We start from the raw sequence: 24,898 nt of genomic DNA on the forward strand, positions 1-24,898 counted from the left end.
TCTACCAGTCTGAATATCTCCAGCTCTGAATATCTCTTGGTTTATATATCTGAAGAAATATAACTAACTAATAAAGCAGGAGCTTTGATAACTGAAAGTGCTCTTGTTAAATATATATTTCATGATATCACACCAGCATTTTTTTTCTGAGGTTGTAATACTAGAATGAAAACTAAGATTAAAATCCTAATACAGAGTATGTATACATGTTTGTTAATATGCTTTTCCTAATGCTCAGTAAATTTAGTACCTCCAAGGTGAGGCTGCCCTAATGCACGGTGAATATGCATTAGGCTGCCCTAATGCGCAATAGCAAAAGTGTATGCTTTTTTAGTGGCTCTTAATGCACAGTAGCCTATTTTTACTGCACATTACTGTATTAGCACAGTTTATGTGATACTTTAATGTGCAGGAAAATAGGCTACTGCACGTTAAAGCCCACATATAGTTGCGCCCACAGCCTCTGAAATTTATGTTTACCCAACAGCCAAATCCTGGTTGCCAACCTTTTCTACTAATTAGGATGCAGAAATAAAGTATAAATTATTTCTGAATATGATGGGAAGGCTGAGTCAGATTCCATTGCACCGTTAAATTAACCTCTGTCAGTGGATTTGGAGACCTTCAGGTACACTGGAACAGCAGAGCTCACATATGTGTCAGTGCTAGAAGCAGCATCAGCCTCTGGTCCAAAACATCCAGGATTCCATCTCTCTGCTTGCACGGGGCATCATATTTCTTATCTAAGTGTCCCAATGCCTCAGTTCTCTATTTCATGTTTTAGCCATGCTGTTTGCTCATGTTCTGCCTCCCTTGGCTGCCATTGACTAAAAATTAACATCTGGTCATTGGTTTCCTATTGTATTGCCAATAAAACTTCATTTACTTCTTGGTGATTCATGTATGGACATGCCAGCAAAACCAATACCAGTCTCTTATTCTCCATGAAGAAATTTGCCTCTTCAGTCTTAGGAGATCACAGTGCAGTAGGGAGTGGATAACGTTTGTCATACAGGCTTTTCTTAAAACAGTACAGACATTCTGCACATTTGTTCCAATTCTCCCCCTTCAGCATTGAAGCATTTTCCCTTGGGCAGAGATGTCCAGAAATTTGTGCACATCCTTTGAGGAAATTGCCATTTCTATTTTGTATTCATGCTCCCTTTCCATATCACAGTCTTGGAGAGAGTGTGAAACTTCATCTTAACAACTTGATGGTAGAATCTTCCATTGGATGCAGCCAAAATAAAGGTGAGTAGTTAATATATGCAGTGAAATGCTGTCCAAACGATATGCAGAGTTGTTGGTTGTAACCATGTTGGTCTAAGGACATAGGCAGGCAAGGTTCTTTGGGTAGATGTGGTATATTTTATTAAACTAACTAAATAGTTGGAAAAACTTCTTTGCAGGCTTTCAGACACAAAAACCCTTCTTCAGGCAATGGGAGACTGCTGATGTTTTGAGTGCTCCAAGGCAGAAAAGAAGCTACACTAAACAATCAGTCTGTGAAGATGTGAATGAGTGGAAGTTTGGAAGACAAAGAGTAGAGATAGGGGGAGTGGAGGGAAAAGTGTGAAGGAATGCAAGGGGTCAGCTCGCTGTGCATTCACTCTGGGATGCAGTTGTTGTTTGGTTTCTCCTACATATTTTCCATCAGGGGATTTGGTGCACTGGATGAAATATATTACATTTCTGAGGTGCAGGTGTGAGATCCAGGAATGGTGATAGTTCTGTTGTGGGGTAGAATTATTGTGGGACTGGTGGAGATGTGTTGGAAGGTTTTACATTTCTTGTCTTGCCATGGTCTGGATCCATTCGGTGTGGTTTGGGTCATAGGATGTTTGCTTTTGGTGAGGAGGTTAGCAAGGTTCACCAACATTTCCTTTTTAAACACCGTGATCAATATCCAAAATGGTAAAATACAAACCACCATATACAAGAAACATACAGACCAACATACATATATCTACACAAAACCAGCAATCTTCTAGACACACCAAAAAACCTGTAATTTATAGCCAAGGTCTCTGGTATGTATGACCAGAATGAAAGCACACTGAAAATCCATCGAAGACAAAAATATCCAATTACTTGTAGGTGCACACTTCTCACAAGACAGTCACTCCCTCTCCAGTTTCTCAGTGCTGATTCTTAAAGGGTACTTACAAAACAGCTTTTGTAGGCAAGCCTACAAACTTCACTTCACAAATCTACTGGATACAAAAAAATCATGGACTTAATCTTGGATTTATGACACATTACAACACACCAGGTAACCTGCCTGTTAGCTGACTCCATGCATTCCTTCATACTTTCCCCACTCTTCCCCTACCCTCTCTTTCTCCCCACATCTCTACCCTTTGCTTTTCAAACATCCATTCATTTGCATCTTCACAGACTGCTTCTTTACTTTAGCTTCTTTTCTACTGTGGAGAACTCAAAACATCACCAGTCTCCCATTGCCTGAAGAAGGGTGTTTGTGTCCGAAAATACCTTTTTCCAGCTAGTTGGTTGGTCTAATAAAGATATCACATCTACCCAAACAACCTTGCCTGCCTATGTCCAAAAAGATATATCTTGCTTCCTATTAACACACATAATTGTAAAAAAAACTCCTTGAAACTGTGCTGTTGAGGTTGGGAGGGTAACCTGTTCTTCCTCATTGACCGGAAAGTCAAATCACAGCCCTCTTTGTTTGCTTCAGTTTCCCCATTTCTGGATGAAGCCTCTGTAATAGGAGAACAATAGAAAACCAGTAACTCACCTGGTCGAGGAGTGGGTGGGGAAGTCTGCCACAAGCTGTGAGAAAAAAGCAATTCTAGAAGCAGGGAGGCAGCTCCCCAGGTGTACCAAAGCTCATCTGACCAGCTTCAGCTGACTGGAGGGGTTGTCCTGGCAGCAGGGAAGCTGAGCAAGGCTGGAAATAAAAGCCAGTAGGCTGAACACTGCTGGGGAGGGGGAGACAAAGCGTGGAAGCTGCTGGACAAGTGTCATGCCAGAGTTGTCTCTCCCTGGGTCTGTAGTGAGAAAACTGCACATATCGTTTGTGCATTAAAAGGGTCCAGACAGAAAGAGGAGACAGCAAAGCAGAATCCTGCAGCCTGGGATGGAGCACACTCTCCTGGGGTCTGAGAACTGAAGGGAAACCAGAGGTTGGTTCCATCTTCATTTGTTTACTTGAGGAGGAGATGTGTTTGTTGACCTGAAGATGGAAGGTTTGTTTATGTTCTCTGGGGACAAAACCCGAGGGTATAATAAACAGACTGTTTTGAGGGACTCAACAACCCTTTGAGGATGGGTGTGTTGGCCTGTTTGTTTACTTTTGTTCTTATCTCCTGTTCCATTATTGGAGTTAAACCAAGAAAAAGAGGGAAAGAGAGGCAAGGACTTAATTTATCCACGAGGCAAGGGAGCAGGGTGTAGGGTTGGAGGAGCCCTGCAGAAGAACCCTGTCAGCGAACCCATGACAGAGACCTGGTTACAGCCACATAGACAAAACCAGATGTAGCCTCTTATTTCCTAAAATTACAAATTGCAGCGTGCAAAGATTCATAGGAGACTATAAGCTGTGGCTGTTTGGTGTTCAGTGGATGCTGGCACAGGTACACTAGAATCACCTGCAGACAGGCTCAACTCCAGCTCCATTCAGCTCTGCGTTCTCTGAAGCCAAAGGCAATGTCCAGTATCCAATATCCAAGATAATTCCCTATGTTCACATGGTTGGGGTTTTTTTGTCTGTATGGGGTGGGTATCATTTATTGAAGCCAATGCCACTGTGCCTATGTGACCAACACCGGTCTCTTTCTTCCTTTTTACAGAGACTATATGAACCCCTTCAGTCCTTGTAGGTGTCAGTGCAATACTGAATGTTTAAACTGGGTCATGCTTATTTCTTAGAAAAAAAAAATACAGAAATTCCTGTATTCTCCACATGGCCAAAGCTAACTGTGTCCATATTTGTATTCCTTTCTTCTTTCTGGATTTAGGAAAGTACAAGTATTGGGTTCGAATTTTCCCTTACTGCCTGTACTTCACATTGTTCTAATCCTATTGGCATCCACTTTGCCATTTACCTCTGTGTTTCAAAATGTGAGTACTTTCATTCATCAGCTTGATTATTTTCATCAAAGAAAAGCTTCCTGCTTAGGATAAGAAGCATCCATGCAGAGAGCCTAAAGGGGCTTTGATATCTACAATTCAGTTCATCAAATAAATCTCTGAAAAATTCGAATCCTAGCCTGTGTTAATGCTAGCAACATCACACCTTAATGCTGACAGATGCTTTACCATTGTAACAGGAACAACCTGGAAGTGCTTTACAGTATACAAACCAAGAATCATTGTGTAGGGGATAAGTGAATTCTTGTCTTGCTGTTTTGCTGCAAGTTCAGCTTAACAGGGCAGCAACACATCTAGTTTTGTTGTGATCATTATCATCACACTAGATAAAAGTGTAGAATTTTCAGAATATTATAAAATGGTGCAAAATGTAGAAGCCCCAAAAATCATTGGATCTTGTATGCTCTTATAGTTTTATTTATTTATTTAAGAGCATGGTTTTTTTTCCTGTTCTTGAAATTCTGTTCGACTTATTTTTGTTTATGGTTGATAGGGATGACATTTTCAGTAAAGCATTTACAGTCCCTTGTTGCTCCCACCTGGCCGGGCAGAGAAAAAGTGTAACAGTTTCCCCAAAAAGCTAAGGTTTTGTTTGATTGTTCAAACCTTAACATATTTCTGCGGAATCTAATCAGTCATTTATAATGCTGTTTTCCCAAAACCAAATAAGGGCAGTAGTGCTCAATGGGAGTTTTCTTCAGAGCAAGTATCATATCCTGAAGTTCAGCGGTTTGTATTGCACCTTTGTGTTTTCGATGAGTTTGGTTTTCAGTGCAGATAGATTTTTTTTTCCAAAAAATCCTTTTTTTTTATTAGTTTTCCATTATTTATAATAGCTGAAAGTATTTTGTTCCTATTTAAAATACTGACCCTCAGATAGAGGCCAAAGATGGAAAACTTTCAGCACAGAACTAGAATGCTTTGGAAAATTGTAACTGATTAAAAGCTGGAGTATTATGAGGGAAAAGTAGTTTGCATCTTTAACAATAGTGGGCACTATTAGCACCCACAATAACCTGTCATAACAGTTACATAGGAGCTGGTATGCTGCTTGATTGAAGTGTAGGGGACAAATGTGCCAAGAACTTATAGCTGCGAACAAAACTGCTGCCAGTGAAATGAAGTTGCAACTCCTACTGCATTTCCCTTCCATCTTTTCATCTGTAACTACAAATCTTAGTGAATGTATTGCACCATGTTAATTTTGCATCTTTCTACTGAGTCTTAGTGACTTTCCAATATAGCAGTTTATTTCTCTGGAGTGACATGCCTGTAACTTTTTGCATATGCTCAGATTAAATCTATTAATTGTGATTATTTTTGTTTATTAGCATCTGTTCACATATAATACTATAATTTGACCATGCACCAAACATTACATAGCATCAAGAAAGAAGAGATATAATGTCAGAAAGATACTGGGGCAAAAAGCCAAGTTAACAGGTCAACAAGGTCAAGATTATGCCCTGAGTGGGCAAAATCAGTTCTGATGGTGCTTGTAACAAGGAGCGAAGACAGGAAATGTAGCATTTAGGACTGTCAATGAATTGTGATTAATGTGCACAATTAAGGCATCAATTGGTTCTTGTGTTACTTTTTTTAATGCGTTAATTGCACATGTGGCTTTGGAGCTCCGCTCTGCGACCATCATCATCACCTCTGGCCAGCCCAGCAGCAGTGGTAGTGCAGAGGACCACAGGGCATCTCGGACATGGGCTCTGAGCTGCTGCAACAGGAAGATGGGCGGGGGAGTGGGGGGAACAACAGACACACACACACACACACACACACACCCACACACACACACACACACACCCACACACACACACACACACACACACACACACACGAGCAGCCACAGCGTGCATGTAGCCAGGAATGTAGCCTAGAGAGTTGTAGAGCAGTGTGCAGCAGGTAAGTCTGTGGAGGGGAAGGGGTGGGGGGAGAGGAAAGGGATGCGGGGAATAGATTGAGGGCTCCACAGTGAGTGAGTGAGGGAGAGGGGCAGGGGCTAAGGTGAATGGGGTCCTAGGACTGGGGCCGGTCGTGGGACAGATCCATGGTCAGGGGAAGGGGGGGCACAGCTCCTCACCACTGTGCATACTCCCGGGGAGTCATGGGGGGTTGTGCCCCCTGGATTTGTGCGCTGAGTGGAGGCAGGCTGCCCACTGTGGAATGGAGCTCTGTGCCATGGTGCCTTTCCCCCAGAAGCTGTGCAATGCCATGTTGTGCCTCCTGCCACCAGGCAGGCAGGGGACACGTGGCCAGCATGTGGCTCCCATGGCAAAGGCAGCAGGGCGCAGAGCCCCAGTCCACAGTGAGTGGCCCACCTCCGCCCCACGCACAAATCCTGGGGGCACATGCCCCACATGCCACCCCCAGGGGTGCACGCAGTAGCTGGGAACTGCCCTCTCCACACTCCTAGACAAGCTTCCTGCAGCTCCTCACATGACTTGCCCCAGTCCCAGGGCCCCATTCACCCCTGCCCCATTCCCTCCCTCACCGTAGGGACCTTAATCTGCACCCCCCACCCCTTCCCTCTCCCCCCACTCTTCCCCTCCACAAACTTACCTGCTGGGAGCTGCTATCCACACTGCCAGGCTACATTTCTGTAGGGTTACCATATTTCATTTTAAGAAACAGGACAACTGTGGGGGGGTAATATGATTGTGGGAGGGGCAGTGATATGCCCATGCCCTGCCCCTGCCCCTCACTCGTAAGCCACAGTCACCACAGCCCTAATGCTGCCTCTCACTCCTCAACTACAGTACTCCTCATCCTACCAGGGCATGTGGAGACCTCCCCTCCCCAGGCTCCAAACCCCATACACACACCCACAGTCCCCTACAACTTCATAAATTTTCCCCCACACATACATACCCCACCCCCACCCCAACCATACAAAGTACCTGCATAATTTTGCATAGCTTTGAGTTTTTCTGTGTATAATTTTGATTTTTTAGCTGTGCAATTAAAACCATTATTAATTGTGACTATTTTTTTTAATCATGCAACTAATCGCAATCAAAATTTTTAATCATTTGACAGCCCGAGTAGTATTGGCTTTGGTTAAGTGGCCTGGACACTGCAGATATTTTAATAGCTTTACAGGATTGGCAGCAGAAAGCTAATTCATGCAGCCCTTACTCTGTGTAAGTGCATCTCTTTCTTTTGGCTAAGATCAAGTGATGACTTGATCATATACATGCCTTTACATTTTTTTTAATCATGGGAATGTTACTGAACACAATTTGATTCTTCAAATGAAAGGGGTTCCGGGGTGGACCCAGAGGGAGTGCAGTGGTACAGCTGCACTCCTCTTTTGGAATGGACCACACCATGGGAGCTTCTGGGTTAGTGACAGAAATTATACATAAACTGGCATAAGTGACTGGAAACAGGTCCTAATCTGTAACATGACAGAAGTTCAGTGCACATAGACCACTTTCAAAATGGCTGAAATCAGCTTACAATAAACCTGGATGGATGTAGTATCTGACTTAACTGATTTAGGTTAAATTGTTTTTTTGAACTTCTGTCCGAGACCCCCTCCAGATTCAAGTTAACTCACAGTCCCCCAGCATCCCAGGATGCTTGGCACCTCCCCCATAAACCTCCTCACAGGGTAGGCAGGCTAGCCTTGGCCCAAGCTGTCTGCTCCAGCTGAGCCGAGAGGCATGCTCTGGCTCCATACCCTCCATACCCTCCCCCCACCAACTCCCCGGCTTCTGGCCTGGATCACTGCAGGCATGTGGCTGCATTTCTGGAATCAAAAGTGAATGTCTGTTTATTTGCTTATCAGTTCAATCTATGCACCTTCGACTAACCTGAAAAGATTGAATCAATTCAGCCTCAGGCTTTTTGACTTTCTCTACTTAGCCCTAGGCACTTTTTTAACATCCCTAAAATATATATGAATCCCCCCTTCCTTCCCCTCCATGCTTAAAGGCATGTCCCCTCCCTTCCCCATCCCAACTCTCCCAACTGCCCTGCTGCTTTTCCCACTTTCCCAGGGGCAGAGAAGTTTCAAAACTGCTCCTGCATGCTCCAGCCAGGCTGCGCTGGGGTTGGACTGAGCAAGGAACAGTGATAGCAGCAGCAGGGGCAAGGTGGGGCTTGAGTTTTCCCACCCTGCCCAGTCCCCTGAGAGCAGGTGCAGAGAGGGGGAACCCTCTGCTCACTGCTGCTGCCACTGTAACTATTCTCAGCTGAGCCCAGCCCCTGAGCATCCTTGCTGGAGTGGTCAGGAGTGGCTTGGAACGTCTCCCTCTCCCAGGACAACAGGTGAGGGAGGGAGGGGAGGGAGGAGATGTGCCTCTGAGCACAGGAGCGTGGGATTCTTACTGCTTTGGGTACTTGAAAAAAAAGCCCTTAGAAGCTTTGGTGGCATGGTCTACTCACACCAGTGGATGAGGTGAGGAAGCTGGGAACAGGGTGTGCAACCACTCTTGCAGCCCAGGTGGCTGCTCCTGCACCCCACTTTGCCAAATCCTGGATTTGCCCTGGAGGGGCCTTTAGTCATTAGTACTTTACTGAGTACTAAGTTAGCAAAGTAATTAAGCACTATGCTAACTTAAAACAACTTTGTTGTCTCATTGAAATCAACAAGTCTGTTCATGTGAGGAATATGCTGAGTTAGACCCTTTTTCTGCGAGAGTGTGAAAAAAATAGGCACTGGAAAGGGAAGATATTCAACAGTTTTGGGGTTCTAGTAACTAAAGGGGTATGTTAAGAAGTTAATTATAATTTTATTTTTGTAGGTTTAATTTTCTTGATGAGATATTTTTTACCTCATACATGTCCCTAGGATAACCTGTGAACAATTTATTAGAATCTATTATAAGTTTTTGTGCTCCTTGCTTGTAACAACCCTTAGGAAGATTAAAATCTCTTAAGAAAGAGACGTATAGGGCACATCTACATATGCACTTTATTGTGCATTAGTCTATTTTAATGTGCATTAAAGCCTCATAAAAAACCTGTGCTCTTTAGCTAATGCACATTAAAATAAGTGAATGCGTATTTTTCTAGTACCTCACAATGGAGGGTGTGTGTAGATGTGTTGCAGGGCTGCTGCTCCAATGCGCTGTTATTATATGAATAATAAGCACAATAATGAGCATGTAGATATGCCCATACAGTATAATCCTATTCAGTCCTCCAAGTCATTAATGAAGGTAGTGAACAGATATTGGCAGACTCCTAGGATCTTTGCATTACAAAGACAAAAGTTAATTCTTCAGGGTATCTGTATAAGCTAGAGATATGTCATCCTTAATGTAGCATCAAGAAAGAGGAGATATAATGTCAGAAAGACTTAAAAAGGACCCCTTTCTCCCATGTTCCCTCCTCCCCCTGTATTACAAGCAATATTTTTAACCTGAAAACAGTATCATTCTCCATTACCATTACCAAAACTTACCCTTCATCCTAATACTTTTTGTATCTTTACACTAGGACTGAATATGGCAGAGCAAGTCACTGAGTGTATTTAAATGCACACTTTACTGTGGAGTTGACTTATTAGCTCTGCAGTAAAGCATCACACACGCCAGTATTAGGGCACAGTAAATTAATTAACTACACTGTAAGATAGTACTGTGGGGGACAGTACTATCTTACAGCAGAATACTAAACACACGTATAAATGGTGATAAGGGCTAGCTGGGGCACGAGGGTGCTAAAGTGATGCTGCCTGCTGCCTAGCCCCACAGTTTTGCACCCTCATGCCCCAGCCAGCCCTTCCCCCGCTTGACACTACCATGTGGAGCCTGAGGCTGATTCTCCAGACCCTCTGCCAGCCCAGGGCTGTTCCACCCCGGTTCAGACTGCTGCAGTCTACGGCATATATGTAGACACTGCACCCAGGAGCAGCTGACTGGTGCAAACTGTGCTGGAGTTTATCACATTTCCTTAATGGCATGTACAAATGCACCCACTGAGTAGCATACTAACTGTGCAAACAATAAAGTATTTTTAAAAAATTACTGAATGTACAGTGCAGTCAGCTGACAAGTGTGGCTAACTCACACAGATTGTGGGAATTCACGCAGCTGGCTCAGCAAAGCTCTTGGCCAAGTTTCCCTCTGAAATTACACAGAAAATTTGCAGCATCATGCAACTGTTCACAAACCTCACTGCAGAGAACAAACTCTCTTTAGTTGACAACAGCAAACCATAATCTTAAAGGAACATTGTTACCTTGGAAATTACATTTCTGCATGGAAATTATTTTCCTTTCATTTACATATAAGCGTATGTAAAAGAAGTTACCAAAAATATTTCTTTTTCCCCCAAATTTTTATCTGTGCATTTGATGGCACTTTTGGTATAATCATTTAGTAAGTTTCTCTCTTGCTTTTAAAAAAAATGCATATGTAACTGTGCAAACTATGGCTTGAAACACTGTTGACTCTACTGGAGCCCAACCCAATGAACCTTATGGTAATCATGAGCCTTTTGGCTTTGGACTAATATGCATAGTCTGTACATAAGTAGGTACTTGTACACAAGTAGCTACTTGTACATAAGTAGGTACAAAAGTGTTGCTTAAAAGCGTGTTTATGGAGTATCTGTACTAAAACTTGAAGCAATTTAAAAAAAAGGTAGAATGCATCAATTCTGGGTGAACTAAGTCTATGGGTATCCACAGTACAAAGTCAGTGTTTTCAAATTTGCTGTTCACTTCCCCTGCTAAGGAATAGCAGAGTCTGATATTAAGGAGGTGCGGAAGAGCTGCAGGGGGAAAAAGTTTTGGAGACCTGGAGGCCACTTGATCCCCTGGATTTATATTTCCTACTGTAGCAATGGGAAGGGAAGAAATTCAAGGCAAGCCTCTAATAATTAGATTCTATTCCTGGAAAATTATAACACATGTATACATTTTCCAAATATAGAATCTAATTATTGGGGGGGTTGGCTTATATTTAGAGTTGCCTTATATTTAAGTAAATACGATAATTAAAAAATCTATCAAAAATGTTGTTTTACAGAGTTTTTTCAATTAAAAAATTCAAGTTAGCAATGGTCCTTTAATCCCCAAACTACAGCCATCTATGTTTAATGTTTGCCTTGATGTTTATACATTGCATTACAGCATTATATCTACAGTAGACATCCACCAGTGCTACATGTACTACAGTGACAGAAAATGCCTGGGCACAGAGGCCTCATTTATACAAGGCACTTACTGCACAGTAGCTCATTAGTACTGTGCAGTAGTGTTGCAGGGCACAAACCATGGACGCTACTGTGTAGTAATGCTGGTTAATGTGCAGTCATTTAATACTTGGTTATGCAAATACTAAAAGACTACGGAGTAACAACTGCACAATATCTTATGTAGACGCAGCCAGAAAATAACAAGGCTTTTTTGTTTTGCCTTTCCCTTACAAATACTAGTGTAAGTACAAATGATTTTATATCACGTTGTTGCTCCTTGTGCTTAAACTATGAAGAAATATTTTTTAGTTTCATCCATGTAGCGTGCACAAGATGCCTTGATCAATACTCCCCTTTGTTTTTCAGAGACCACCACAGATGGTGTTTTTAGTTGCACTGTAAAAGTAACATACATTATCACATTAAATACATTTTTGTTGCCCAAGAAATAGACTTGTTTGGAAGAATATTAACAGTGGTATTTGCAAGCAATCCTAGTGTTCATTTTGACCCAATATTTATTTGTTGTGTTTATCTGATAGGATCAAAATTGTATATAAAAATGTGTTTAGAGAAGCTCAGGTTAGTCTAGTTGGAAGTCTTTTTGGTAGGAGTTCTGACAACACCCATGGAAGTATTTTGTTAGCACATGTTCTGCCTCTAAAAAGGGACAGTAAAAGAGAGTACTGCTAGCTTGGAATCACAAAAGAGAGGCTTGGCTGATGTGTACTGAAAAAACTGCAGGTGTATCTTGGGACATATGCAGTATTAAAGATTCATGAGCTATACTACCTCCCGTTTTTCCTCACACACCCACAAAGCAGGAAATCAAATCAGCAAAAACCAAGATTTCCTTATGCTTTTTTATTTAGTTAACATCTTAATGAATATGTTGATGAAAGGTGTCAGTTTGTAGCCTGGAACATAGAACAAGTAGCTGCCCATCTTCTTTATGTAGCATTCAGATGTACCTGTATTGTGTTCTGGAGGTAATGGACCTAGGATGAGAGCTATGATTAGTCAGCTTTCCTGCTTACTTGTCCACTGGTCTCTCTCCATAGGCAGCAAAGCTGTTGATTGTCCACTTCTGTGGACATTGTACTACAGAAACTGAGGTCCACCAGTTCATTCCACAGGTCCCACTAAACTTCCACCAAATCTCTGCTTTAAGACATTACCGACTTGTGCTGATTCATGTCAGCAGTCTAAGGTGGAAAGGTTTATGTCTTGCTTCCAGTCCTATGAGCCACCCTTAATATGACAGTATCTCAGCCCAGGCAGAACATTGCAGGGAGGATAAAAGAAAAATCAGTCACAGTACAGAGAAAAACTTTTTCTTGTCCCTAAATAGAGAGCTTCATGTAAATCTTATGTAAACGATAGAGAATTATTCCCTTCTTTTTGCAGAAGGTATGTCTTACCGTTCCAAAGATAAAATGTTCTTTAGCATCCTCTGCCCAAGGAAAAGGAAATGAATTTCATAATTGATTTCTGACTGTGTGCTAAGTTCTGGCCATGGCTAGGGAGATGGTCAAATGTTCATCTGTAGCCCTGTGAAGTGCCTCAGCACTTTGTAGTGCTACAAAAAATAGAGCATGATGGGGTGTTCAGATGTTTCATCTTCTGGCTGGAGAGTTACAAAAGTTGCCTCAAAGGTGTGCTTTCCATCCAGGAGGCAACAGGGGGCTTCTCTTGTTGCCCCTGCCCCTGGAGGAGCCTGTCAGTGAGCTCCATTACTGACAGCATGCCCTCTCCAGCAGGCTGTCAGAGGTCAGTAGCTTTTCCTAGCATTCCTGTGGTGGTGGCAGTGGCAGCTCTTCCCACTGCTGGCACCCGCACAGGACCAGGGCTTTTCCAGCTGTTCCCCCAGAGTCAGTGGCAGTGGCACAAGTTGTTTTTCCTAGTGTCCTTACAGCAGCAGTAGCAGCTCTCGCAGCAGCAGCAGGAACGATTTCTGATGCCCACAACAACAGAGGCACTGGCTCTTGCCAGTGCTCTTACTGTAGCGTGACAACAGGGTCCTGGCAGGCCTCCCTGATACTTCGCTATGGCAAGCTGTCAGGGAGTCTTCTGCTCTCCCCCACCCCTTGGAGGAGAGTAGGGAGAACAGAGGACTGGGATGTTGGGAGTCCAAGGTACCCTGACAGAACTTTATGCCATTAGACAGATGTTGTCCTACAAAATGTATTGAGACAAACAAGTTCCTTTTTGAAAGTAGTGGATTTGCCTTCTTTTTTGCTCTACAGATGGTGTGCACATCTGTACACCAGCTTTTTGTAGCATTACAGTGGTATTTGTAGCATTTAAATGTAACGTATGTCTGTAGCCTCTATAGCTGCCCTCTAAATGTTTGTTGTTTAACAGTTGCTGCCTATGCATAGTTAAAATGGGCAGAACTCATCCCTTCTGTGACTCAAGTGAAGTAGGGTTCAAGAGACTGAAACAGAGAAATATTTTCTTTTGAAATGCCTAATGACTGCCAGCTGTAGAATTTGCTTAGCCTGGCTATTATGTTTTGAAACATGTTATGCAGATTTTTTATTAGAGCCTCAGCAGATGCTTACATGAAAACTAAACCCCCAGTTACATTTGTGTCTGCTGGGTGTTTGCTTAGGGCTGCTACTTTCAGATTTGATGAGCACCTGCACTCCATTTGTCCTCAGCATTTGAACATACTCTCAGTATTCTTGTTCTTGTGTATCTCTGGTGAACACAGAATCATTAGAAAAGCCATTTTTGAGATTGCACCTTAAAATGAAGTCCTTCCTGCCTATTGAAGAGCTGTTCCCTTGCCCTCCAAGCAACCTCTGTAAACAGTCTTACTGGTTTGCTAAATTTTGAAAATGCTTTGAAATGAAAATGTACTTTGCATGTCTGTGATGATCAAAGCAGCAGCATTGGTCCCAGATGGTAGTTCAAGGTCTCCTAAAAGCCCTTCTCAAATGGAAGAAGCACAACAGAGCTCACTGTCGTGACTAGTGTTTCCCTTCTCAAACAGTTTTAGATGCCACATGCTGATCTACTTGCTTGCCTGATCACTGATTATGAAAATGTAACTACCTTACTTATGAATAGTTCTATTCTGAAGAGTCAGGGTTTTGTTACATGACAGTGCTACTGCTGTTACAGCTTTTCCTACATAGCTATGTTATAAGAGCCCCCTAGTAGAGATAGGATGTAAGATGGAAGAAGGGGTTTTTTTCTATTGACACAGTCACACCATTTCCCTGAATGACAACAAAGCTAACCGTAGATCTCTTCTGTCAGCATAGCTGTGTGCCGCCTGGGGGGTTTTCCAGCATGCCAGTTTACAATGAGCAGCGATTGTTTCACACCCCCAACCATCATAGATGTTTGAACAAAGTTTGTAGCTCATCATAGAATCATAGAAAATTCGGGTTGGAAGGGACCTCAGGAGGTCATCTAGTCCAACCCCTGCTCAAAGCAGGACCATCCAAAACTAGATCAACTAGAAGGAGAACAGTTTAGCTCCATCCTCTTTGGAACTACCCTTCAGGTAGTCGAAGGTTGCTATTAAATCCTCCCTCGGTCTTCTCTTCTCCAAACGAAATAAGCCCAGCTCCCTCATAAGCCATATGCCCCAGCACCCTAACCATTTTCATTGCACTCTACTGGACTCCCTCCAAATTCTCTATATCCTTTCTTTAGCGGGAGGAGGGGTGCCAAAACTGGACACAGTATTTCAGATGTGGCCTTACCCATGCAGAATAGATGGGAATAATCACTTCCCTCAATCTGCTGGCAGTGCTCCTACTAATACAACTGGGTATGCCATTAGCCTTTTTTGCAACAAAGGTACATATTCATCTTATTGTCCACTGTAACCCCCAGGTCCTTTTCTACAGAGCTACTGCTTAGCCAGTCAGCCCCCAGCCTGTACTGGTGCTAATACAATTCGGTGGTTAGCTTATAGTTAGTATGTTCAGCAAATGATCACAGCATAAATCTGGAGTTGGTTTGTTTTTAATATATTCCTACTTGAAATAAAGAGGTGACTTTTTATATTCATCACAGCCATTTTTGTACTTTTCCCCTGCACAGTTCCTGGCATCTGCTCTGCTTGCAGACCTGCCAACCTGTTTCAGATAAACAGTCACATTTTGGTGTTGTTTATCAGCTACGTTCTAATCCTCATGCATGTAAAGTACATTTAAATGAGTTCTGCATTGCTACAGGCAGAATTGTGCCCTAATTTTGCAGTTTTATGAGAGTTAAATTACAGTATTTTAAAATATTGATCTTTTAAAAACATTAGCATGAGAAAAAATGGGAAAGAAGTTGTTGGAGTTTTCATAGGAATTTCACCATGGGTTCATTATCTGTTCACATTTTATCTTTTTCTCTAAAAAAATACTTTAATTGTTGCTGTTTGCTTAAAAGCTGAAGTGGATGCTTTTCCCTTGAACACTGACGCCCTGGTGCTCTGATATTAGGAAAAGTCCTCTTGCTCAGGATAGAGAGAATGGCAGCACAGGAGTATGTAACAGAAAAGTGTTGTCTGTCTTCAAAGTATAAAAACACTAATACCTTCAGAATGGGGAGATGTTTCTTTTCTCAGAAGGAAACAGGCACTGGTACTCTAAAGACTGCATAAAGAGAAAGATGACACTTTGTGCCGACACCAGTGCTGGATAAGGGATACACTTTTGATTTTTTTTTTAATCAATCTCACAACTCTAGAAAATAAAGCATTGTAAAACTATGAGAAAAGACATGAACATATGAAACTTGCTACAGGAAAAAGTGTTCTTTTGGTTAGCTGAATAATGATAGTGTTTAGAAGGAGTCACTGCAATTTTTAATAGAGAAGTATAATTATTTTTATTAAAATCAACTTCATTGTTTAGAAGAAATCGTAATGTTTAGACAAAGTTAAAAGATTCCAGGGTATCATTAAATAGAGTAAGGGGCTTTGACTTTCTTATTCAAAAGGATTTCTGAATGCATATCATTGAAGTTATAATACAATTATTGTCTTTATTTTTTCTTAATTTCTCTTCTTAGACTATTTTGAGGATTGTGGTTCTTGGCATATGGGATTATATTGAAAACAAAATAGAGGTAAGTGAAAGTACCACAGTCAACACTGTTTGCATTATTTTTCAGCATGGCAAAGTAAGAATAATTAACTGTTCCTGCACTGGATTTGATACAGGAACGGATGCAAAAGAGGTATGTTTCCATTAATATTTGCAGAGCCTTATACATGTTCCTCCCAACACAGTAAAATTAAAGATACAAATTAGTTTCTGCAGTGGATATGGCCTTATCTGACTGATACAAGTTACAGCAGCATTTAAACAAATCTGTTTTCTTGCACAATTATATTGTGTTTTTTTCTGACTTGTGTAGACATGAGTTTATTTTTAATAACCATGCTAATTAGACTCTCAGCACTGCAATTATAACTGAGACTGGTTACCAATATGATCCAGAATTATGTGAACTGCAGCTAACTATGTTCTCATAACCAAGATAAATTAAAAATAGTTTGAAAATGTTTGCCAAAACAGTTTTCTGTTAAAAAATGCTGTTTTGGCTGAAACAAATGTTGTGAAATTGTATTAATTTTGATGAAATTTAAGTTTTGAACAAAGTGGAAAAAGTTTTAAACATGTCAAAATGTCCCATTTCTTGATTTTTAGAATAAAAAGGTTATTTTTCATTACAAAATTACTTGTTTAACGTTTTTACTTCATTTTGTACACAAAGGTTTAAAAGAATATAAAGGACTGAAATTTAATAAAACATGCAAATGTATTCTGTCAAGTAAAGTAAGATGATTTTTTGAATTTCAGAAAATATTGGCTTTTATCCTGAATGAGGATTATTTTTTAAATATATGTATCAGACCCTTTCATCCAGCATAAATCTATTTTTTGTCTAGTTCTGATTCGACCCCTAGGTCAAATCAGAGTCCAAGGTTGCTGCCCATTTGTAGCAACACTTAGACATTGTATACAATGGCGTCCTTAGCCATATTGCTAACTCATCCTCAGACTTGATTATGTTTTGTTATGTAGGCAGAGCTTACAGACAGGTCCCCTTCCACCCAAACAATCTTCATTACAGTTCTGCAACAGACAATAATTTCTTGTCCATTCTTGTCGAAGAAACTGTGTTAAGAACTTGTAAGCAATAACTGTCTCTAAGAACTGTATACTTGGATCGAAATCAGGAACAGATAGGGCCTTATTATATCTACCAAACAAAATGATTATTAAGAGCATACGCTGCAAAAGTACAGCAGTATTTAATATACATTTTAATTTAATTATAAGATTCGGCTACATTTTCCTGCATTTCAGAGACCAAAGACAGTACAACAGAAAATGTTATCTCCATTCAGTTCCCATAGTTACATAAAAAGACTTCTTACATCTAACCTTCACACTGAGAAAAAAAAGCTCCCATTCCCACAAGTGGATTTTTCCCCTTATATACATTATTCATAGTTTAGAGAAGCTTGCCGACTAATTACATTGAAAAGCTTGCAGAAAGCATAAAGAGGAAACAATTGGCAGCAATTTTACCTCATTTTTTGTACAGTATTCCAGAGGCAGACAGAGAAATGCATGTGTTAAAGCATCATAGAACAAAACCCCAACCTAACCATAAATCCCAAAACCAAAAAAAATGGAAGACTGCTCTGAAAGAAGCAGAAATTAATAGGATTCCACTCATCCGTTCAGATAGCAATTTGAGTGCTTTAAAAGGGAGGGAAAGAGAGATTCTGTTTTTTCATTGCCCATAAAAAGCTGTATTTAGAGCCGTGCAAAATCTTGTATAACTAAACATAACTACTTTGTCTGGTTTACTAAGTCTTAGGTTTGACTATTCAAAATGAAGCTTATACTATTAGTTGGAAGTAACATAGTACTTGGTGTTATCCAGGCCAAACACAGCTGTTTCAGCAGAATTCTGTTTTGTATTTGAAGTGAAGTGGTCTGTTATAGCATCCTATCTGTGGTGACTGCTTGTTTCTTGCCCTGGCACTGAATTAATGCACATTTTTTTATGTGTGATATTATTAAAGGTAACATTGTTTCTGTCTGTACAAACCATGAGTAAATGGGTCTTAATAGGGACTGGGGGCACTGTATTTTCCTAAGCTGTGGAAGACCAGCACTATTACATAATGCCATCTTCTCTGTTGGCTATGATATTTAAAACCTGCTTCTCAAACAAATCTATCCATACCTTCATCTGCAACTGTCCTCCTTAACATAATCCAAGGCCACTAATGTTTCCTTATTCAGATCCTGCTTGAAGGTTCACCTTTGCTGTGACTCCTTCAGGAAGCTAGCCAGTTGGTAATGGAGTCCTTGATAATTGGAGTCGGTATATCTTTGACCTGCACATAATACCCACACAAGCTGAATAATCAGAATGTGTCCAAGTGCCATCACTCTTATTTATTTGCTGTTCCTTTTTACACCAACTCTTTCTCCCTGTCTGTTTTGTCCATTTAGAATGTCAGATATTTGGACAGGAACAGTTTCCTCTTTTGTGATTGTTCTGCACCAAGCATCCGGAAATAAGTAGCATTAATAATGCAGCTCCTGAATTGAAATAGCATTTGGGGCATCACCTCTTCATGGAGATTGTAACCAGTGGATCAGTATAGTTCCAGATTCCTCCGGCCATATCTTCATGTCACCCCTGAAATTTTGAATGAAACCATTAAGGTTTTCTGCTTTCCAGCATGAAATGATGCATCTTCCCCATGGTCTTCACCCTATGTCCTCACCTTAACACAGAGAATAAATATTAACTTCATTCAAAACCCTTTAAGGCCACCAACAGGAGTGGCAGCTTTTGTGACCTTTGGAAAGGATTTGGAAATACTCTTCATTAAAAATCTTTCTCCTTTCAGGTCTTTGATGGCGCTGTGATAATCTTATCCTTGGCTCCAATGGTGGCCTCCACAGTGGCCAATGGCTCAAGCAGTCCATGGGATGCCATCAGTCTCATTATCACTCTGCGGATTTGGAGAGTTAAGAGAATTATTGATGGTAAGTGGTGATTAAATGGTGTCATGAGAATTCCCAGGATTGGTAGCCCTCATAACTGTTTGTAGAGAATAATTTTATTGTTCTCTTTCCTCTACATTTTAAAAGCAGTGAACAGGTATATAGCATTATGATCCCCATTGATGAGACTGGGAATCAGTTTTTAGGATAAATACCCTGTTATGATTTTTTTTGTTTGCTATATGCCCTCTCCTGGCATACAGATATATGTGACTTGTTTTCCCTCCTGTCTTTTCTCCCCAAACAATCCTTCTTTGTAGTGTCAGATAAGCATCTTGAATATGACCCTTCTGCAACCGCTGTCTGTCCACTCTGGCATCTTCCATCTTTGATCACTTTTGCTTTTGGTTTCTGCCTTTAGCACAACTCTGTGTCTGATGCTTTGTGCTTTCTCTGCATCTTGGAAGTTCCCCACTGAAGGTGCACTCCGCAAACCTATGTGTGCTATTGAGTGTGATTTTTAGGCATGTTCCAGTGCTATTTTGCACAGAATTCTGGGACACGCCTCCACTGGGGAGGCACCAGGAGAACATTTTGAAAAGGTGACACTGCAGAGAACAGGAGCAATGAATCTGGAAACAAGGAATCAAGGAAAGGAGATGTTAGACGAGGTGGAGGGCAACTAGATCCATTATCAAAGTATAAGTTGCTTTGGTATAAACCTAAGGGATTTCATAATGCAAGTCACTTTCCTTCTGTGTGAGAAAAATTAGTATCAGGTTGGCACGTCTGGCTTAGATCATGAGGGCTTCCAAAATGCAAGATGAGACCCAGTAGTTTAGTAGGGTGAAGTCAGAGTCTGATTCAGGTTCTAAAGAATAGCAAGGAATGCAGTAAATTTTGAGCAGTCTTGCCAAGCAATTTGAACTTGCCCTAGTTGTGACTTGAAGGAGATTTTTCTAGGTGGGTAGGCATCCAACTCCTGTTGAAGTCAGTAGGAGTTGGTTCCATTCATACCTTTGAAAATCTCTCTCATAGTCTATAATTTCCCTTTATATAGTTACTTTCTGCAGTTATATTTAAGAACCAAAATGCTCAAGGACTAAAATACCTCTCCTGGAAGCTGGTGCATACCTAAAAAACATACAAAATTGGAGGGGATGAATGGGACACCAAGCAGAGAACACTCCTGCCTGGCCACTGAGAAGAACTAATATTTGCTGGGATAGACATGCATTTGTGTAAAAGATCAGGCAAGTGTTGCAACAATATTTCAACTAGTGACAGAGATCTCACTGTGTGCATCTACATGTGCATTTGCTCTGGGGTGGGTTTACTCTAGAGTAAAGTACTGTGGAGTAAACCCACTGTAAGCAGATGTCTACATGTGCAGGGATGCTGCAGCAGCTCATCTGCTCCTGGCTGCAGTCTGTTCCCACCCCCTCTGGCCCTGCACTGGCCCCCTGCAGTAGCCAGGGAGAGCTATAGGCTCCTCCTGGGTGGTAGACCAGGGGCAGGCAGGGAGCACAGGGCCAGGAGACAGCTGTCTCCTGACAGGGGCTGGGAGATTGCTCCCTGCTCTCAGGGGGCTGCCTGCTGCTGAGGTAGGCTCCACCACTGCAGCCCGGGAGGGAACAATCTCCCCCTGCCCCAGCAGAAGGGAGCTCCTGGCCCCGGCTCCCCAACTGAGGACAGGGAACTTGGAAAGAGCTGCAGGAGAAAATCAGGTCCCAGCCCCCTACCCCAATCTACTGATGCGGCAGCTAGCAGCAAGGCCTTGTCTGGGTGGGCATTCCCACCCAATCAAGGGCTTGCTGCTAAGTGCTCCACCAGCAGATCAAGGCAGGAGGCTGGGATCTGCCCACTCCCCGCCCCCCGCAGCTCTTTCCAAGCTTTACACCTCAATTGCCCTATTGGGGCATGAGGCTGGGGCCTGCCCCCTGACCAGGACAGTTACCAGCCCCCACTCCACCATTGCAAGGCAAGGGCTGGGAGCAGTCTTCCCACCTTTGCTCTGCGATCATGATTAGGGAGTGGGGGCTGGGAGCTGCCCGCTGCCAGGGCATGGAGACATCCAGTGCCCCAGTAGCAGGCATCTCCCGGGGGCAGGGAGCAATCTTCCACCCCTTGCTGCCCAGCTGACCAGGAGCAAGTTTGCCCCCAGTCAGGTGTCTACACAAGTGCTACTGTGCAGTTACTAATCTTGAGTAAATTTGCTATTTGCATTTACAGGTAGCAAATTTACTCATGATTAGAGCACATTCCTGTGCAGTGAGCATCTGCATATGTAGATGTGGACACTTACTGCGCAGTACTTAACTCTTCTGCACAATAAAGCGTGTCATATATTTCATAGATTTCATAGACATTAGGGCTAGAAGGGATCTTGCAAGATCATGGGGTCCAGTCCCCTGCCTAAGGAGCAGGAAGTAAGCTGGGGGTCAAATGATCCCAGCAAGATAGGCACCTAAGTGTTCCTTAAAATGTCCAGAGTAGGTGCTTGCACCACCTCTGCAGGGAGTCTATTCCAGGCCCTGGGGACTCGGTCAGTAAAGAAGTTTTTCCTTATGTCCAACCTAAAACATTCTTCCAGGATTTCGTGACCATTGGACCTTGTCTTCCGTAGGGGTGCCCTGTTGAACAGACGTTCTCCCAGTTCCTGATGCACATCCCTGATGTACTTATAGGCTGCCACCAAGTCACCCCTGAGCCTTCGCTTCTCCAGGTTGAAGAGTCCCATGCCTCTCAGCCTCTCCTCTTAAAGCCTGCTCTCTTGTCCTCTAATCATGTGCATGGTTCTCCTCTGGACTCTTTCAAGCTTCTCCACATCCTTTCTAAATCATGTAGATGCACCCACTGTAGATCTGAGAATTTCTGATGCCCAAAGGTGGAGGTCCTTATGATTACGTAGGATAGATAACCTTTTCTAAAATAAAAGCTGTAGCTGAACCACAAGTGTTTGTGTTTAATGCAGGAATGACTGGGTGAAAATCTACATCCTTTTGTTCATAGGAGATTAGATTAAATCTAAAGATTTTTTGTAGTCTTAAAATCTAGGAAGATGTTCCATTGAATAAGTAAAAATATAGATAAATTTCCTCAAGTTTTTACTTGTGTTTTTTAGCCTACGTACTACCAGTGAAAGTGGAAATGGAAATGGTGATTCAACAATATGAGAAGGCAAAGGTCATTCAAGATGAACAGCTGGAAAGACTAACCCAGATCTGCCAAGAACAAGGGGTAAAGTTCAATTATGTTTTTATTTACATATTTCTTGTCTGAGATATTGATGTCATGGTGACGGAAATGGCCTGTGTGAGTTGCCAGATCTGAGATTAGAAAAACTCTATTAGAGTTTCATTAGAAAAATTACAGGCTTCAACATGATCCTGCAGGAGCCTCAAGTGTTGAGGGGCTGGCAGCTTCCTGCAATCCTTAACTGCTATATGTGAAACAGACATGACTTTAGACCAGATGGGTGTTTCAAACAGTTTTACCTTTAAGTGGGGATAGCAACTACTTCTTTTCATTTTTTAAAGGAGAAAGCAAATGAGCACTTTTCTAATAACTCATTTATTAGCTATCTATGGAAATCTTGACACAATAAACAGAGTAAGTGGATGTTGTCACATTTACTGGACATTGCATTTGTATTAATCCTATTTGCAGTAAAAGAACATACAGTGGAAAGCTAATAAATTGCCTAAAATCCTGCTTGCTCTGAAATTGCACTAGCTTTAAATGCAGCAGGCAGCTTCCTAGTGCATCTGTTTGAGACTTCTGGCAGACTCAAAAATACTGCAGTAGAAGCTTCTAGTTGCTGGAAGCGACTCAAGATTTTTCAGATCCTCCCAAGTCCAATTGTATATAGTAATTCAGTCTTTAAAGAAAAGTGAGATGCAATGCAAAGTGTTTCACATGACTACATTTAAAAAAAAGGTGGGGAAAAAATATCACTGTTCTGGCAGTGACCCAAGTGTTTTGAATTACAGTTGGTAGCACAAAAAGAACTATTGAATTACTTGTTTTTAAATCTATTCTCTTTAGCAAAAGCCAGTTGCATGCAGCCAACCAAAGCTAAGTTGAGCATCAGGTTGTCTTTCAAATAAAACATTGTTGTCCCATAAAGATTATTTCTGTTCTTATTGGACAGTGGTAAATATTTGTATTCCAGTTACAATTAGATACTGTGACTGAGATCAGTGCCCCATTGTGCAAGATTCCTGTACAAACACCCAAAGAGTGAGACCCTCTCCCAGAGCTTAAAGTATAAGTGTAAGAGCAATAAGAAAGACATGGAGAGAGGGAGCGACTTGCCCAAGGTCACACAACAGGCCAATGGGAGAGCTGAGAACAGGTACCTAGGTCTCCTGCTTCTGATGCATTGTGATCAGGGATAATGGGAATTGTGTATTTTCTGAATTTAGGGAGTTCAGTGCTGACTGTTTTCAAAGGTAGTTGTTCACAGCACAGCACTCTTTGGACAACTTGTAAATTTACCTTTAACTAGTGTCTAAGTACTAGGCCCCAGTCCTAAAGCAAATTAACTTAAAGTCTTTCTTCTAAATGAAAGTCTCTGCAGAACTATATCCTTAATTTTTCCAAACGTTAGTAATAATGCTTAACAGAACTACACATGCCTTTGTTAACTCATCCTCTTACTGCCTCTGTAAGTAAGGTAGACAAATTGTATTATCCCTGTTTTGCGGATGAATGAAAAATTATCATTTCACCAAGACCACACAGTAAGGTAGTGATAGAGGGGGGATTTGAACACAGGATTTCCTGAATAGTGATAGAAAAGGAATTTGAACATAGGATTTCCTGAATCCCATTCCAGTATTTAATCTGTTAGCCCACACACTTATTACAGCTCTTCACTTAAAGGGATAGTGGAAGGTTAAAAAACAACCATTTTAATACACGTATTTCTATGTTTGTGTTGAATTTGTTGACCTGTTAAAACTCTAGTATTGGGCTTGATTGCTTCTCATTAAAGTGGAAGTAACCCCCTTTATACTGTCAGAGTGGTGTAAAAGGATTTAGTGGACATGAATATTGGACCATCCAGTCTAATCATGGGTTTTGTGTTTGCTTTTCTTATGACATTTTTCTAAGTGCAAAAATAAAAACAAGCCCATTTCCTTTGTGCTCCTTTTCCTAAACATCTGCTAAAGTGAGCTCTGGCTCATGAAAGCTTATGCATCTCTGATTCATTTAGTCTATAAGATGCATCTCTACCCTGCCTCCTCCCTTTTCCTTTGGTTATGTTCCCTTTCACTTTTAGGGTCTCAGCCTGAGCGGACAGTGTTTAGTTTGAGACACTGGGGGGTGGTAATTTTATTTTTATTCTTGCATTTCATCAGAAGGGATAGAGTAAATTGTAACTGTAACATTTCTTTTAGTCCTGGGAGTTTGCTAAATTTGGATAACTTCATGGTACCCAGGCAAAACGCCTTGCATCTTACAGCGTTTACAAGAGCATCAGGCATTAGGGCAAAGAAGAGTCCGACTAATACTAGATTCTGCCAACACCTACCAGACATAGCCTGTGCTGTCAGTCAGCACACCCATACATTACACCAGGGGTTTTCAACCTTTTTGGATCAGTATACCCCTGGTGG

At 41.6% G+C, this 24,898-nt stretch overlaps 1 protein-coding gene across 3 annotated transcripts in view; it reads left to right on the plus strand.

The window, feature by feature from the left end:
* TMEM266 (transmembrane protein 266) overlaps positions 1–24,898 on the plus strand; it is a 254,377-nt gene that overhangs the window by 181,304 nt on the left and 48,175 nt on the right. For 2 of the 3 annotated variants that reach the window (XM_019504412.1, XM_019504413.1), the window contains 3 exons: positions 16,408–16,473; positions 19,178–19,316; positions 22,399–22,514. In XM_019504412.1, the coding sequence (XP_019359957.1) occupies positions 16,408–16,473; positions 19,178–19,316; positions 22,399–22,514 (321 nt within the window). Of the gene's footprint in view, positions 1–16,305; positions 16,363–16,407; positions 16,474–19,177; positions 19,317–22,398; positions 22,515–24,898 lie in introns of all 3 variants that reach the window. The other variant, XM_019504414.1, reaches the window with a different exon arrangement.

The sequence above is a fragment of the Gavialis gangeticus genome, unplaced genomic scaffold (assembly GCF_001723915.1).
Source record: "Gavialis gangeticus isolate Ggan-Ray unplaced genomic scaffold, GavGan_comp1, whole genome shotgun sequence".
In the NCBI taxonomy this organism is placed as follows: domain Eukaryota; kingdom Metazoa; phylum Chordata; order Crocodylia; family Gavialidae; genus Gavialis; species Gavialis gangeticus.